We start from the raw sequence: 13,231 nt of genomic DNA, 5'->3' as shown, positions 1-13,231 counted from the left end.
ACCTGCGCTTGGGGATACACGCTGCAAGACGCCTCAACCAAGCTTCGGTAAGCTGCTTCGACGCAGGCGATGGATTTGCCTGAATCAACGTCGTTAGAGCCAAGTGCTAACACCACAAAGTCGACTTTGCCGAACTTTCGCCCAAACTCCAGTTCGGTGCATCCATGGTCGATATGACCCCCTGGAAGAGAAATAGCATTAAAAACGAATGAATCACTGTTACATGATACCACCCGCGGGTAAACAAGGTTCCTCCCGTTGCTGTCGGTACCCAACAACACGGAAGGAAGGGGTGAAGCTTCAGCACGGAGGTAGCCTGTCTGCTTTCCACTAACACCCATCTCGTACTTTACTGGAGCAGTTCGTTTTCCCATGATTTGCAAATGTTTTTTTTTAATTTCTCAGTTGAATATTCAGTGTATGCTGCGATATACCAAAACAATTATTACCGCACAACAGACAAACTTTTTTGGGGATCTTAGACAAAAAAATATTATTTTACTTTTGTCACAAGGCAATAATGCTGAGCTTGCTAAAATACATAGGTCCCAAGAAAAAACGGTTTTGCTAAAAATTCTTTAATCGCTCCAAATATTCGTTATTACTATAATGTTAAGTATGCTCTGGTGTACATCTGTGCCAAATTTTATACATTTCCTTTTTTCGGAAAGTGTTCAAACTATGCTGCAAGAACTTCAACGTCGCCATGCTATCACGCCACACCTGCTGTACATGCTACCACTGCTATACATGCTCAGCCGAAATTCAAAGCTTCACAAAGATATACCTGACTAAGTAAACAACTCACAAATTTGCCTAAGCGACAAAATAGCTTTGACCTCCACAATATTATTTAAAAACAACGTGCAAACCCAACGACTACGCGGAAGAAATGATACATGTACATGCCATGCTTGGCATTCTGGCACGAGGCATTAAGTACGTAACAATGACCGCCACAAAAGTTTGGAGTTTGTTGACTTTATTGGTTGAAAAGTTCATTTAAGGTTGGATTGCCATATCGGAATGCTAAAAATACCCCACCCTTTCAAAAAACGAAACCAAACTGTGGTGAACCATGAGCTTGTGCAACAAATGTCGCATACAACAGTTCAAAACATAAAACGTTGTCATTTTTTCGACATGAAACCAAGCAGACGATTTTCTGCATGAATCTTTTGAGGTAGTTTCGCTCGCTTTGAAACGCTAACATTTCGGACGTTGGTGGTGCTTTTAGAAATCCTCCGCATGTACATATTTCAAGTCCGAACATGTGCGGGTAACTCTGGACTTCTGGTTGCCTTCAAATACCTGTAAAAAACAAAGACTGAATTGGTTCGTTATAAACAACATTTAACATGTTTAGAGTAATATTTGGTAAGTTTGGCTAGTCTGGAATCAATTATTGCACTTTGTGGGGAGTAAAATTTTGTGAGATTTTGTGCAGTGATGCGTAAAATACTTTCTTACATCTTCGAAAGTTCATTCTGCCAGAATGACAATAGTTATCAAGCGATGCAAAGGTGCCGCAAGAGACGTAGAGGTGTATCAAGCCATCCAAGTGATCCTATCTGTATATTTTAGATGTACCCGCCAGATAACATGCAGAGTCAATGTAGCGTCAATTAGCAATTTTCGTTAAAAATCCCTGCAATCGCGTGGCAGAGACTTTAGGTTTTCTTTAGCGCCAGACAACGTTAAAGTTTACAAATTATCTAACCCGCTTGGTGACAGAATGGAGTCTTGTTTTTTTTGCAGTGAGGAGAAAACGATTAACGATTCGCGCTGCTCAGGTGACCCGTTTTTCGCTTTTATTTACCTTCTGTAAAACAACCCGTCGACCAGCGTCTAACACAACGGTCTACTGAGCGTTGGCGAGTTAAGGGACATGGTTTCCTACCAGCATGTTGTATTTCTCACGCTGTTTGCTAAAGCGAAGTGCAGTTAAGTTCCAAAAGCTGTAGTTAGTTTGTTAACTGTTTGGTTTACGTTTGTAGATAAACGCAGCTCAGTAACAACGTGTTAACCTACAATTTGCGCTGGTAATTAGGATGTTGGTTAGGTGTGCTTTTGCAGCACTAAATTGGCGAGGTGTTAATACGTTATCGTCTTACAAAGTAATTCCTTTTTGTAATGTGTTTAAGAGTCGATTGTATTAACGTTGTTTTGATTTGGTTTTGAAAATACGTTTGGTGTAGTAGCTACCCCATCCCCCCCAAAAAAACAAGTAGAAATTAATCAACCTTGGCTAATAGTACCATTTGTTTCAAAATTGTGTTACATTTACTTTCTACATATATAAGTAAACAATTTCTACTTGGTTGTTGATTGTTGTTTATGAAGTATGTATCCACGAATCCACCTAACTTGTTCTTCGTCCATGTTTTATTATTAAGCCTTCAAGCTGTGGTTCTAACTTTTCAGTGCGCAATAGCTTATACAGTCTGTGATGTGATGAGGGATTAAGTTTTTCGAATCCACACCTTAAAAGGCACCTTATCATAAAAAACCTGTCAAATATGTCACAAATTTGTGCCCCTTTTCGCATTACTTGTGCTTTTTGTAAACAAAACTGTAAGTGTTTTGTATTCTACATTTAGACTGATATGTAGTGAAACACTATGAGGCAAATGAAACGATTTCTTCAATGTACTGTTAAAAATTAACATCATGGAAATTTAAGATCAACTGTTTAAGCAAAGGGTCTTGTACCAACCAAATTTATGGATGCTATCAACATTTCAAACTGGAATAACAAACAGGTTTTGGACTGGTTAAAAGGTGAGATAGTTCATTGTTTGTCCAAAAACTGATTCATGATGCTATTTGTTTAATGTAAAAGTTGTTTGCCTGGGTTTAAGTTTTTTTTAAGTTTATCTGAGTGTGTTTAATTGTGATACACCTATCCAAAGCATTTTGTTTTATAATGCTTTGTGCAGCTAGTTCCAGCTTGGTGATTTATTTAGTGCAATGCAGTTCTTTCACCAAGATAAATTAACTCAATTTGAAATTTTGAGTGTTTTTTGTCTCCTTAAAGTCACTAATGTATTGGCTGGAAGTATAGCATCCCTGCCACATCAGCTTTTCCTGTTTTATATTATGAACCATTGGCACATACATCTCCATGACATGGCACTAAATTATGCATCATGGTTGACACAAAGTAATTTTGTTATTTTTAAACAGCTGCATTTTTAATTATTGGTCCTACATTCAACTATATATTTAATACAATCCAAAAATATTAGTACTTTTTTGTGTGTTCTTGAGTCAAACAAAATTTTATAGTTGTTCGGTTGAAATCTATTTTAAGTTTAAGGTGTTTGTTACTTTCCTTGTGTATAGCAATGTGGTCATAATATGCTCAAAAAACAAACAAAAAAGACTAAGCTACTAATAGATCCTGCATCTTTGAGAATCACATTGTCTGCAGAAAGTTGTATTTAATTCCTTTTTTTATGTTTATGCTTGTGGTAGAATAAAAAAACACGAAAATTTAAAATAACGTGGACAAAAGTTAAAAAAAAATAGTGAAACCATTTGGCCTATGCATACTGTTTTAATCACTGTGTGATTGCTTTAAAGCTGCAACAACAATATTGATACTTTTGGTAATGGCCATCTAAATGGGATTATCCGTTTTGGCATACGCCCAACACCATGCCACAATCGATCGATTGAATGAGGGAGAAAGCGTATTAGAGCCCCAATGTCTGGCCCGTCAAATATGCCATCTGTTACGTGTTGAATCTGCCATACCAGCTTTTGTGACGTAACAGTGAATGTTAACGCCTCAGCGAGCACAACGTGTGGGAGGTTTTGGTGTTTGGTCCATTGTTCAGAAACGTGGCAAAAAGTATAATTTACTCGGCTTGTGCATTTTGTGAATGGCGGCGCGTTTTTGTGATTTGTGCATGTGAACAAAAACCTACAATTACCAAACCCTTCGTAGACGTGTTACCTGCATTTTTCTCCAAATCGCTAACGTTAAAGCCTTTGCAAATTGCCTTTGAAGTCCTGTTTTCTCGAAGTTCTAAACGGTTCTTGAGGTTTTTCTAGACTTTCTCTCCTTTAGCACAACCACGTTTTTCGTTATTCACATGCGCATACTTTTGGTTATTTCCAAATGTTAGTGCAAACAATATTTCACCCAACCATTTGACCTTGTAAAGGTGGCAGACGTTTCATAACAACGAAGTAGGCTAAATACACACATATATGTATATTCCTATAGTTCTGTGTTTGAAAAACAAACAACTATGCCCAATCGCGTTTAGCGTTTTACTTTACCCAGAAATGAACATTAGTTTTGGCGTGTACGTTCAATTAAACATTATAGTCATGAGTCTTTTTTACGCTGTGGAAACCGTTACATTACATAAACAACGCTGTTGCGCTATGTGGTTGGTTACACCGCCCTGCCAATCAAAAGGTTTTTTCGGTAACGTAATGTTTATAAAGGGCGCCGACGTTTGGCAGCCAATTGCTCTTTGGACATGTTTTGGCTCACCACATTGATAAGAATAAGGACTGTGACTGGAGTGAAATGAAACGTACAGTAATTTTTCAATGTGGTTGATTTGGCTTGGTTCCTATGGCTACCATATTTGATGTTAATGTCACCATTGTAGTTTATTTCAAACACGTAAAATAGCTACTAAAACTATTAAATTTAAAATTTAAATGTTGGACAAGTTTGAAACAAAGTTTTGACACCCAGTGCAAATTGTTTTTGTCAAAACATTTTTTTTATTTGGGTATAACATTGTAAAACATGATTGTCTGCAAACAGAAATTTTCGTTTCATTACTGTTTTATCAAGTGGCAAATTAATATATAACACCGCATTATTTTACTTAAAACACTAAACCAGACCTTCATTTTATGTTCAACAGCATGGCTAAACATGTTACAAAATTTATCAAGTGTGGTCCTAAAGAATGCAGCAACTGCACAAAGTGTTAAAGTAAATTCACTTCCCATACATCTTGACAATTTTTTATTGTAATATCCTTTAATGTTAGATTTTCTCAAAATACATTTTCACCTCCCAAAGGATGTTGTTTATTCAGTTGCATTTTGCCTCTCCTTACTTCTAAATTATTATTTTTTTGAAAACCTTATAACCCTGTTTAGATAGCATATTGAAATATCTTGACCTGCACAAAACATTTACTAACAATAATTAAAAGACATACACTTTCTCTTTGATATAAAGGGTTGGACATAAGCATCCAGCGGTATTGCATACACTTTAAAGAAGCCGATGTGTTGGGTGAACAGCTTCTTTCATTAACTAACGATGACCTCAACAGCTTACAAATTCACTTGGTTGGACATCAAGAACTTATTCTAGATTCTGTCACTCTGCTACAGCAACTAGTGAGTAGCATTTTTTTCTGAACTTATTCAAAAAAAAAGTTTGGATACTTTTTTGTTTGTTTTTGAACTAATTAAAGTCATTGTTTTGGGTCATTTTAACACCCATATTTAGTATAGATTTTTGTGAATTAAGTTGTTTTGGCGAAATATTTCACTGAATTAAATCAACAAATTTTGACTTACTGATGCCAATAACAGTGTTTGTTTATCGCTTTTGGTACAGATAAAATTGTTGTTTTGTTTGAACTTACCTTAAACACACACTGTGGTTTTCATTATCTGCTTTGTGATACACGATACCGATTGCAAACATAAATATTTGTCAGTTGCCAATACCAATTCTTTGAAAAATTATAAATACCTTTTATGTATTTACAGGATTATGGTCTTGAGTCTGAGACTTTGCAGTCGAGGGCGTTGTGCCTAAAATGCCGATGTCGTAGTTTAAGGTCAAGTATTAACACTAGGAGGCGTGAAGCTGAAGAATATGAGTATGATGGTGGGAATTCGCTACAGCGAGGAGCAACAAACCAGCTGCTGCAACTATCAGCTGACTTACTAGTGGAAGGAAAGCAATTAGTTTTGTGGTTGGACAGGTAAAACAACAACAACTGTGCTAGTTTTTTAGTTAATTTCAAATTTCTTTTTAAAACCTTTGAAGCTATTAAATACTGTTCCTAAAAGTAAAAAAGTCATTAAATTACTTGGGTCTACCACACATCAAATTTTTATTTCTGTTATTGGCTGTTTGTATATTTCTCAAGTCTGTGGCACTGGTGTACTGTTTTTGTACTGTTATGTACCATTTTTTTTTAAGTTACTTTCTTTAAACAATCTTGAATGTCTGCTTTTTCTTGAGTTCTCTTTGCTCAAAGTACAGTAATAAAGGTTGTGGTCTAAAAGTAATGTTTAAATTGCACAACTTTCCCACTGTGCAAACATAAAATTTGATTTATTGGTCGTAAACTTGACAAAAGATTAACCTGTTCACTAGAGCATTAGCTTCTTTGTTATGTGAAAACTGTTTTATTCATTAACAATATTTTCGATGCACAATTTTTGGAGTCGAATGGCAGAATATATAAGTGTTAAGCAAACAAATGCAAAATATGTTAATATTATTCTCCATAAATGTCGTTGTTGCATGCTATGATTAGATCAAAGCAAGCTTATTTTGTTTTTACTCAAATTTTCGCAAATGAAATTTTTTTAGCATTTTTCTCCCAACTATTCTAGCATTCAAGGCAGCTATGCATGTTAATCCATGAGCAACTGTTTTCATTGCGTTCCTGTGTTTATTTTTAGAGCCCCTTTCAATACAAAGAATGAATTCAAAGATTTGAGACACACAATGGTCAAACTTTGCTACGAGTTGAGCACTACTGTCCAACAGGTTTTATTTTTCATTTTTTTGTTCCATTGTTTTTGAATTTGCTAATCAATAGCATAATGTTACAATTCATTTTAGTCATATATACACTGGTTTGCTGTTTTTTTTATTTATTAATGGTTGATATAAATTGCTGTATTTTGTGTTGTAAAGACCTGTTGTGAAATACTTCTCAACATGGTATATATATCATAATCTCTAAAACCAGTTTAATTGCATCTTATAATTTAGCCTGAATTTTTAGATTTATTTCTCACTTTTTGATTTTATTGGGCATTATTCTTATTGTATCATTGCATCTGTGGAAAAAAGCAAAATTGAAACACTGATATAAGAAAAAAACTAACTGAAACTTTTTGTCTATACGCTCTTAAGTAAAGCCAGACCAATTACAGTGTGGCATTTTTCCTGTTCAAAGGTCTTTCAACCACCAATACCTTTCAACAACTTCCTCAATATGAATTAAATTTCCTTTTAAGTAACTTCCCTTTTTGTGTGTCAGAGTGTGTTTGCTTGTGTGATTGAAGACGCCACCTTAGGAATTTGCCAAGAGATTGAGAATTCGGCTGATAGGTGAGTCCTGAACTACGCTTGAACTTAGACACAAAACATCTCATTAATAATTAACCAAAAACAACTAAATGACTTTCCATGTGAGATCTTTTTGGCATTTCTGTGACAGCATAATGGTCCTTCTGTTCATTAATGGCATTGGTTTAAATAACAATGGTTAAGTCCTCTTTTAGGCAGTATTTTTCAAGTCTTGTTATTTTACCTATGTATTATTGAGGAGAAGTAAATTTGATGTCTTTTGAATGTAGGATGGTCTTTTTATTTGTTAATGGTCTTGGTTTACACAACACAAATTGATGTTTCAGATTTTTAAGTGTTTTAAATTGGAGAAACAAAATTTGATGTCTTTCAAAATGTAGCATTTTTGTGTTGCTTGCTCCAATAAATTTTCGTGCCAAATTCAATTACTTTTAATCAAAAAATTGTATTGTGTTTATTAAGTCACTTTCATGTTATATTTATGACTGTTCAATTTGAATTAATCAACCAATTTAATTTCAAACTTTTTGTAGCCTTGTGCAATCCAATGATGCACTGACCATCCAACCGGTCACTCTTGAACTTGTCACATTGAAGGACATTGACCCTCAAGAAGGCCTTGGTCTGTTTATCAAGGTCACATTTGAAGGTCACCATGTCATAACTGGCACTCGACAAGGTTCTGTTGCATCAAAAGCAAAACGGATCACGGCTGGTGATGAAGTAGTGGCTGTGAATGGCAAAGCTGTGGTAAGCTACTATCAAGGTTTTGATTGACATTTGTTCTTCGCCTAATGTAGACTTTCATGTGTACTGGACTCAAATTAGTGTCACACTTTTTGTGTGTTTTGATTGTGGTCATGTTTGGAATAACAAACTCTTATGGTACGTTGACTACCAATTGACTTTTCAGTTGAGATGTTTATATTAGTAAAAATGTAAATGCTCATACAGATACACGCTGTTCATGCAAACCATGCATTTTTCATATTAAATTCCACCAGAAACTAAGCAAAGTTATAACCTGTTCAGTTTGTAAATTTAGGTTGTGCCAAAATGAAAGACTAAAAAGATTTGATTTTATTGTTTGGAATTTTTGATGTTTACTCTTTATGTAACACAAAATAATATTAACTTAACACAATTGTTTTTTGACGGGTGGTAGGCAGTGGTGGGATTCAAATTGTTTGTCAATCGGCTCTATCACAAAAGTCATATTTTTCAGCCGGTTCTGTTACAAACAGTCCATTGACAGTAACCAGTAATGCTAACTGGTTCGCTGATCTCATAAAATTTTTCCGGTGGTCTCTTGAAATCCTTTAACACAGGATTATACAGGATTTATGTCAAGGGTTTTATTTTTAAAAACACTTTCTTTTGAAAGCTTCATTAGGATCCAGATTTTTATTGATTTTGTTGTCATAGATTGGTTGGTCTTTGGGATCGTTGGTGTCTGCATTGAAAGAGGTCCCAAACAAAGTCATGCTTTTGATCAAGAAACGACCACAAAACATGTTCTCCTCCTCTACTTCAAATCTCCTCACTCTTATGCAACGACAAGATGTCAATGATAGGTATAAATGAAATATTGGCCGAAAATATTGCAATAATACATATTAACTTGTGCAACTGATTTTGTAAGTTGTGGCTTGTGTTTTATTACAATCATTTGGTGGAGTGAGACTAGATCTTCTTTATAGACATGGTATAATTTTCATTTGACAAAAAAGATGTTCTTACACAAAAAGCAATAAGCAAATTAGTGAACATCTAAATTAATTTCAGACTATGCTTTAAATTAAGTGGCGTTATATGATAGCTCAAATAGTTAATTTAGACTAAAAAAGGCAAACTGGGTATGTTACAGTTGTGTCACACTTTCTAAAGCTTTTGTAATTTTGCAGAATAAATTCTTTGCAGTAAATTAATAAAAAAGCTTACTAGGAATCAAAAGCAACTGCAAATTTGACAATAACAATTGTAGAATGTTTTTTTGTGAAAAGTTATGAGCATCCATCCTAGCTTCTTGAATTACAAGATTTTTTCTCTTTAAATAAAACTGTTTTTGGTAAGGGGTCTTTTTTGTGTAACATGTCAGTATTTTACTTAACCCTTGTCACAACATCTCCTAACTTTGTCTACATCCTGTTTAATAATTCACGCTAATTGCTTAACCACCTTAATCTTGTCTGTCTAAACCAGGTTTAGTTGACTCGATACCAAACTTGAGATGCTAAAACAAATGTGATAAAAAGAGGTTACCTTTTACTCTGGTACACCCCATTTTTTTGATGCAAAATATACCAAACAATTTACATTTATATGAGTTTCCTTTCATAAAATTGTCCTTTTCTGTAATTATTTTCCTTTTTCTGTCCACTACTGGTTTGTTCCAAGCATTCGGTGAAGAAAGAGTGCTTTAAATATATTCAAATTTACACACATGTTAGTTAGTTACCCAAAATTGATCCCTCCAAGTTTTGACCTTGAATGACCCAGCGGTTCACCCACAGGCCTCATAAAAAATAATTTTATTCTTTCAGAACCCGGCAGATGAGGACTTCTGCTCCTGTGAAGAGGATTAATCTTCCTCCAGGATCACCCACACCCCTTCCCATCCATTATCCCGATGTCACCCAGGGAAATCCCCCTGGGTCGTGGTCACATGACCAACACGGAACGTCATTGGACAGAGGAGCTTACGTCAGCGAATACGATCGAAGGTAGTTTTCAATTCTTTGTTTGTTTATAATTTTCTTTCTCCATGGGGATTTCCCTCTGTGACAACCGGACCATGACCGCATTAGTGGGTGTCACATTAACAAACTATTTGTTGCAGGAAACTTTGAAGCTTTGCCAAAAAAATATTGCTTCTGCACTTTTGTGTAATGAGTGTAATGACACTTTCGGTTACATAAATCGAAATTGAACTTAGCGTTGTCAGTTTAAGAATTATTGATTTGAACTAGAGATGACAACCTTAAACCTCACAAAACTAAAATGATATTGAAACACAACTAGCCTCTTGTGTAGCACCAGTGTTTGCCTGGTAAAAAAAACTGTTTTATGTCAAACGCGTAGCTTACGACCGAACCGAAAATTAGCCGATTCGGTGCATCTCTATTTAAACTCGTGTTTGGTAGGATTTACTTGTCATGGTGCATTCAACTCTTTTCATGTTTAGAAATTACAACAAATCCATCAACTCGATCGAGTCCTACAACTCGTCAAACGCAAGATATTCTACGTCATCGAACTCGACTGGACCTACTCGTTCTACTCCCCCTGATAGATCCAGACAGTCGAGTCTGATAAGTAAGTACAAGTTTTAAATCCTAAACTGCTCTTGAAAAGCGAATTTATTTTGAGCCTGAAATTCATCACCTTATGTGCGTTTCGCCATTATGTCGTCACACACACTTGTAACATTATCGCTTAAAGATTTCCCTTGGGGCGTATTTGGAATTGGAAACAACACAGACCGTTAGGGGAAGCAATTTTTAATACCATGCTTTGATTTAAAGCCTACGCAAACCGTTTATTTACCCATTTTTTGTTTATTTAACCACCACCATATTTTTTCGCTTTTTACGGGATTCAAACCCAGGACACTCCCGGGGACGAATCCCGATTAGGTTTTTATGTCTGTGTATGGGTCAGGCGCGCATTGTGTAAACCATGGCCCAAACATGGGGTCTACTGCACCATAGCGGTTTGTTTTAAGAAAGGGAAAGGGCAAAAAAAAAAACTTTTTTCTTTCCCAATCGATCCTGGTTTATAACAGTTTATTGTAAGTCAGTGACCCGTGCCCCCGGTTAGAACAAAGTCACGTCAAAGATTATGATTACGTTGTTGGGCAGAAGCTTCGTAAATAAATTATTTCGTCGAAATAGTGTAACAAACGGTTTGGTCAGTGCAAAATGTAAACAGTAATATTACCTAATCGCAAGATTAAGTTACTTTGACGCAACTAAAAGATGATAGTTACAGTGGCTAAAATAACGTGTTTTGTCGCTCGTAAATTAAATGCCTTGTCGGACCAGCAAAAGTTATGGATTGTGTAAAATGTCGTAATAGAGCACAAAATTATGTCCCCGTTTTTGATGTAATAAACCCCCAAAGAAGATGTAGTTAACTGTTTGTGCGACAAGCATTATTTAACTCGTACGGTTCGAAGCAGACATTGCCTTGTCAACCTCTTAAAAAGTGTATGCAATTATACTTTATACATCAATCATCATAATGCTGGATAAGTGGGGAAGTCGTGTATTTTAATACACAGTAGCTCAAGGCACCCTTTCGTTCTGTTTGTCCATCATACATAATGTATTGGTTTGTGCGAGCTAATGTTTGCCACCAGAATGAAACGCGTGCAACCGTTTGGCAACGTCCTTAATTTTTAGAAAACGCAAATGATGGTGTATGGGGTGGTACAGCATCGCTACATTGTCAGCAACTATTACATATAGTATGGGTCATTTTTTAATTTTCAGAACTACTTTGACAGGTGGATGTATATTTCGAAGCATCAAGCTAATAAATAATAAGTAAGCTGAAGGCAGTGCACACAGTTTCGACCTATAAGACCTCATCAGTGCATGTGTTGACAAGACATAGGTCGTATTGTCCGATATAGCCATCCAACGACACAGTTTGTTGAGAGTAACATAATGTGTATGTGTTGTTACAGGAGGTGGAGAACCTGCTTTGATCTCATCATCACTTCATGAAGAGCCGACGAGTCCAATTAATATGTTCAGTATTCCCCCACCACCTGAAGAACCTTACCAGCCAAAGTATGATTGTGATATATTTTACAGTTAATACTTTAATACTTCATATACATCAGAAAGTGTCAAGCTAATATATTTGCAAAGAAACATTACGATGTTTTAAAAATAACTGAAGGGTTGTTGTTCCTTTATATTGATTTATTCAAACATATTAGCTTTGATGCTTGCGCAAAACTACCTATAATTCATTGCCAATAAATTCATAGTAAACATATACAAGCCCTGTGTGGGCAATGCCTGAATGAGTTTTGCGCACAAAAAAGTTCATTGGGCCGTTTTTATTTGATTTTTTGACTTTGGGTCGGTGAATAAGATTTAATTTAGCCCATCAGATCTTATGGTTTTGGGTTTAGAGTAATGCCGCTTATGTTTCTTGCTCAGGAAAACATAAGAGGCAAGGGTTTAGACCAATTTTCCCCTATTTTTATCATCTTCTAAGTTCCTAAAGCGCAAGTTGTGGTGCCAAAGCGTATTTAAAATATTTTGCTTTACTTTTAGGCCAGACCGTAATAAGCTGGCACCTCCGAAAGCCACGCATCGCGCCGAATCACCAAACTCGATGCTAGATAACGACCACCAGAGGCGCCATACGGTCATCGGTGATTCAACAGTTGACCAAGTCTGGTAAGCGTTTAAAAAGCAAGCATTGTAAACTTCATAACTCGCTGTTAGAAGGAACATTTTTGAAGACATTGGTGTGTTTTCTTGAAAATTCGATTTATTAGGGGGATTTTATCCCAATTGACCACCGTGACTTTAGAATGTTATAATTTTACCCCTCCATTTAAAGTTTAAGCGATCCGCATTTGGACTCAAAATTCTGGTTTTGTAGTCATGGGTTCAATTCACACACAAGAACAATATGTTTGAAATTGTTTGGTCCTAGAAAGGTGCGCGAAAAATTTACCTGGAAAATTCAGATATGTTAATAAACTTTCAAGACCCAAGAAGATAAGTAATGAAAGTTTCGGTCAAAAAAATCATGATTTCCAAACCCATGTACATGTTGTGAAACTTTCCAATACAAAGTTCCTTAGTTGCCTAAATTTGACACAAAAAAGTTCGTTAAAAGGCTTATGATCCATTTCACAGTTAGAAATCCCCAAGTGGAGTA

At 35.7% G+C, this 13,231-nt stretch overlaps 1 protein-coding gene across 4 annotated transcripts in view; it reads left to right on the top strand.

The window, feature by feature from the left end:
- The first annotated feature begins 2,584 nt into the window (after positions 1 to 2,584).
- The window catches only part of LOC145232029 (uncharacterized), a 44,678-nt gene continuing 34,031 nt past the window's right edge, over positions 2,585 to 13,231 (top strand). For all 4 annotated transcript variants that reach the window (XM_080096522.1, XM_080096521.1, XM_080096520.1 and 1 more), the window contains exons 1-11: positions 2,585 to 2,781; positions 5,219 to 5,382; positions 5,761 to 5,978; positions 6,688 to 6,775; positions 7,275 to 7,345; positions 7,858 to 8,074; positions 8,750 to 8,898; positions 9,868 to 10,047; positions 10,509 to 10,639; positions 12,015 to 12,120; positions 12,616 to 12,741. In XM_080096522.1, the coding sequence (XP_079952648.1) occupies positions 2,724 to 2,781; positions 5,219 to 5,382; positions 5,761 to 5,978; positions 6,688 to 6,775; positions 7,275 to 7,345; positions 7,858 to 8,074; positions 8,750 to 8,898; positions 9,868 to 10,047; positions 10,509 to 10,639; positions 12,015 to 12,120; positions 12,616 to 12,741 (1,508 nt within the window). In that variant the 5' untranslated portion in view covers positions 2,585 to 2,723. The remainder of the gene's footprint in view (positions 2,782 to 5,218; positions 5,383 to 5,760; positions 5,979 to 6,687; positions 6,776 to 7,274; positions 7,346 to 7,857; positions 8,075 to 8,749; positions 8,899 to 9,867; positions 10,048 to 10,508; positions 10,640 to 12,014; positions 12,121 to 12,615; positions 12,742 to 13,231) is intronic.

The sequence above is a fragment of the Phallusia mammillata genome, chromosome 6, assembly GCF_965637545.1.
Source record: "Phallusia mammillata chromosome 6, kaPhaMamm4.hap1.1, whole genome shotgun sequence".
Classification (NCBI taxonomy): domain Eukaryota; kingdom Metazoa; phylum Chordata; class Ascidiacea; order Phlebobranchia; family Ascidiidae; genus Phallusia; species Phallusia mammillata.
The sequence above is the reverse complement of the archived record's forward strand: the minus strand, read 5'-3'. Positions and strand labels throughout refer to the sequence as shown.